The following is a 938-nucleotide window of genomic DNA, read 5'->3' on the forward strand; positions in this document are numbered from 1 at the left end:
CCCTCAGCCTGAACTAAGGGACTATCTGCATCCCACTCCACCCCCACCCCCGCCTCCACTGTTTCCTCCTTATACTTCCTCCTCAACCAAGCCATCCTTGCCACTGCTGCCCTCACCTGCCCCCTCCAGAGATATAAACAGCAGTGATGTGCCACCTCCACTGCCACCCAAATCTCCATACTTGCTGTCCCAGTTTCAAAAGCCAAATATTCAGTCCATGCCTCTCCCTCCCACCCCACCTTTCCCTCAGCCATCTGCAGCAGCGCAGAAGAGGAGGCCAGGCAGAGTTGCAGGTACGAGTTACTTCAGTTCACTTGTAACTACAGAAAAATAGAACGGGCAGGGGACAGGAACACGATCCATTCTCACTGTATAGAAACTATTTCTACACTTCTACAAAGAGACCCGCTTGTGCTGTCTGGGTCTGACTAATGATGCCGAGTGAAATAGTAAGTGCTTCCTGCAACCCAAGCACTGATCCACTAATTGTAGCACATTGGTACCACAAGATGTGCTCTCATTCTTCAGCTGCTGGCTGCAGTATGTGCATGAGTACAGCCATGCCATTGGCAGTCAATAGTATTTTTAGGCTCCCTCTTGGGAGAGCAGCAGGGTTGCATACTGTAGCGCTTAATAAAGTGTCTGAGCAGTTGTAGAGAACACAAAACACTAGACTCCCCCTGTACCTGAAGAAGGGTGTTTGTGCCCAAAAGCTTGTAAAGAACAGTGTTTCCAACTATTTAGTTTTCCCTAAACGTCATTTTTCATAATTTCTGGTTCTCAAGTTATTGATACAGTATTGTTTTGCTTATAACACTTTTTCCCCTCCAAAAGTACCATACCAAAAAACCTCCAAAACACACTATACATGAAGTTTACATGTATTCAAGCCCCCAACAATCATCATCGTTTTTTTGGGGGGGGGGGGGGGGGGGGGG

At 47.5% G+C, this 938-nt stretch overlaps 1 protein-coding gene across 1 annotated transcript in view; it reads left to right on the plus strand.

Annotated features, from left to right (window-relative positions):
• Positions 1 to 938, plus strand: part of WIPF3 (WAS/WASL interacting protein family member 3) — a gene marked incomplete at its 5' end in the record, with an annotated part of 53,730 nt that overhangs the window by 49,959 nt on the left and 2,833 nt on the right. Inside the window, one exon of the mRNA XM_019508550.1 lies at positions 8 to 293. Coding sequence (XP_019364095.1) covers positions 8 to 293 — 286 coding nt within the window. The remainder of the gene's footprint in view (positions 1 to 7; positions 294 to 938) is intronic.

This window comes from Gavialis gangeticus, unplaced genomic scaffold (genome assembly GCF_001723915.1).
Source record: "Gavialis gangeticus isolate Ggan-Ray unplaced genomic scaffold, GavGan_comp1, whole genome shotgun sequence".
NCBI classification, from domain to species: Eukaryota; Metazoa; Chordata; order Crocodylia; family Gavialidae; genus Gavialis; species Gavialis gangeticus.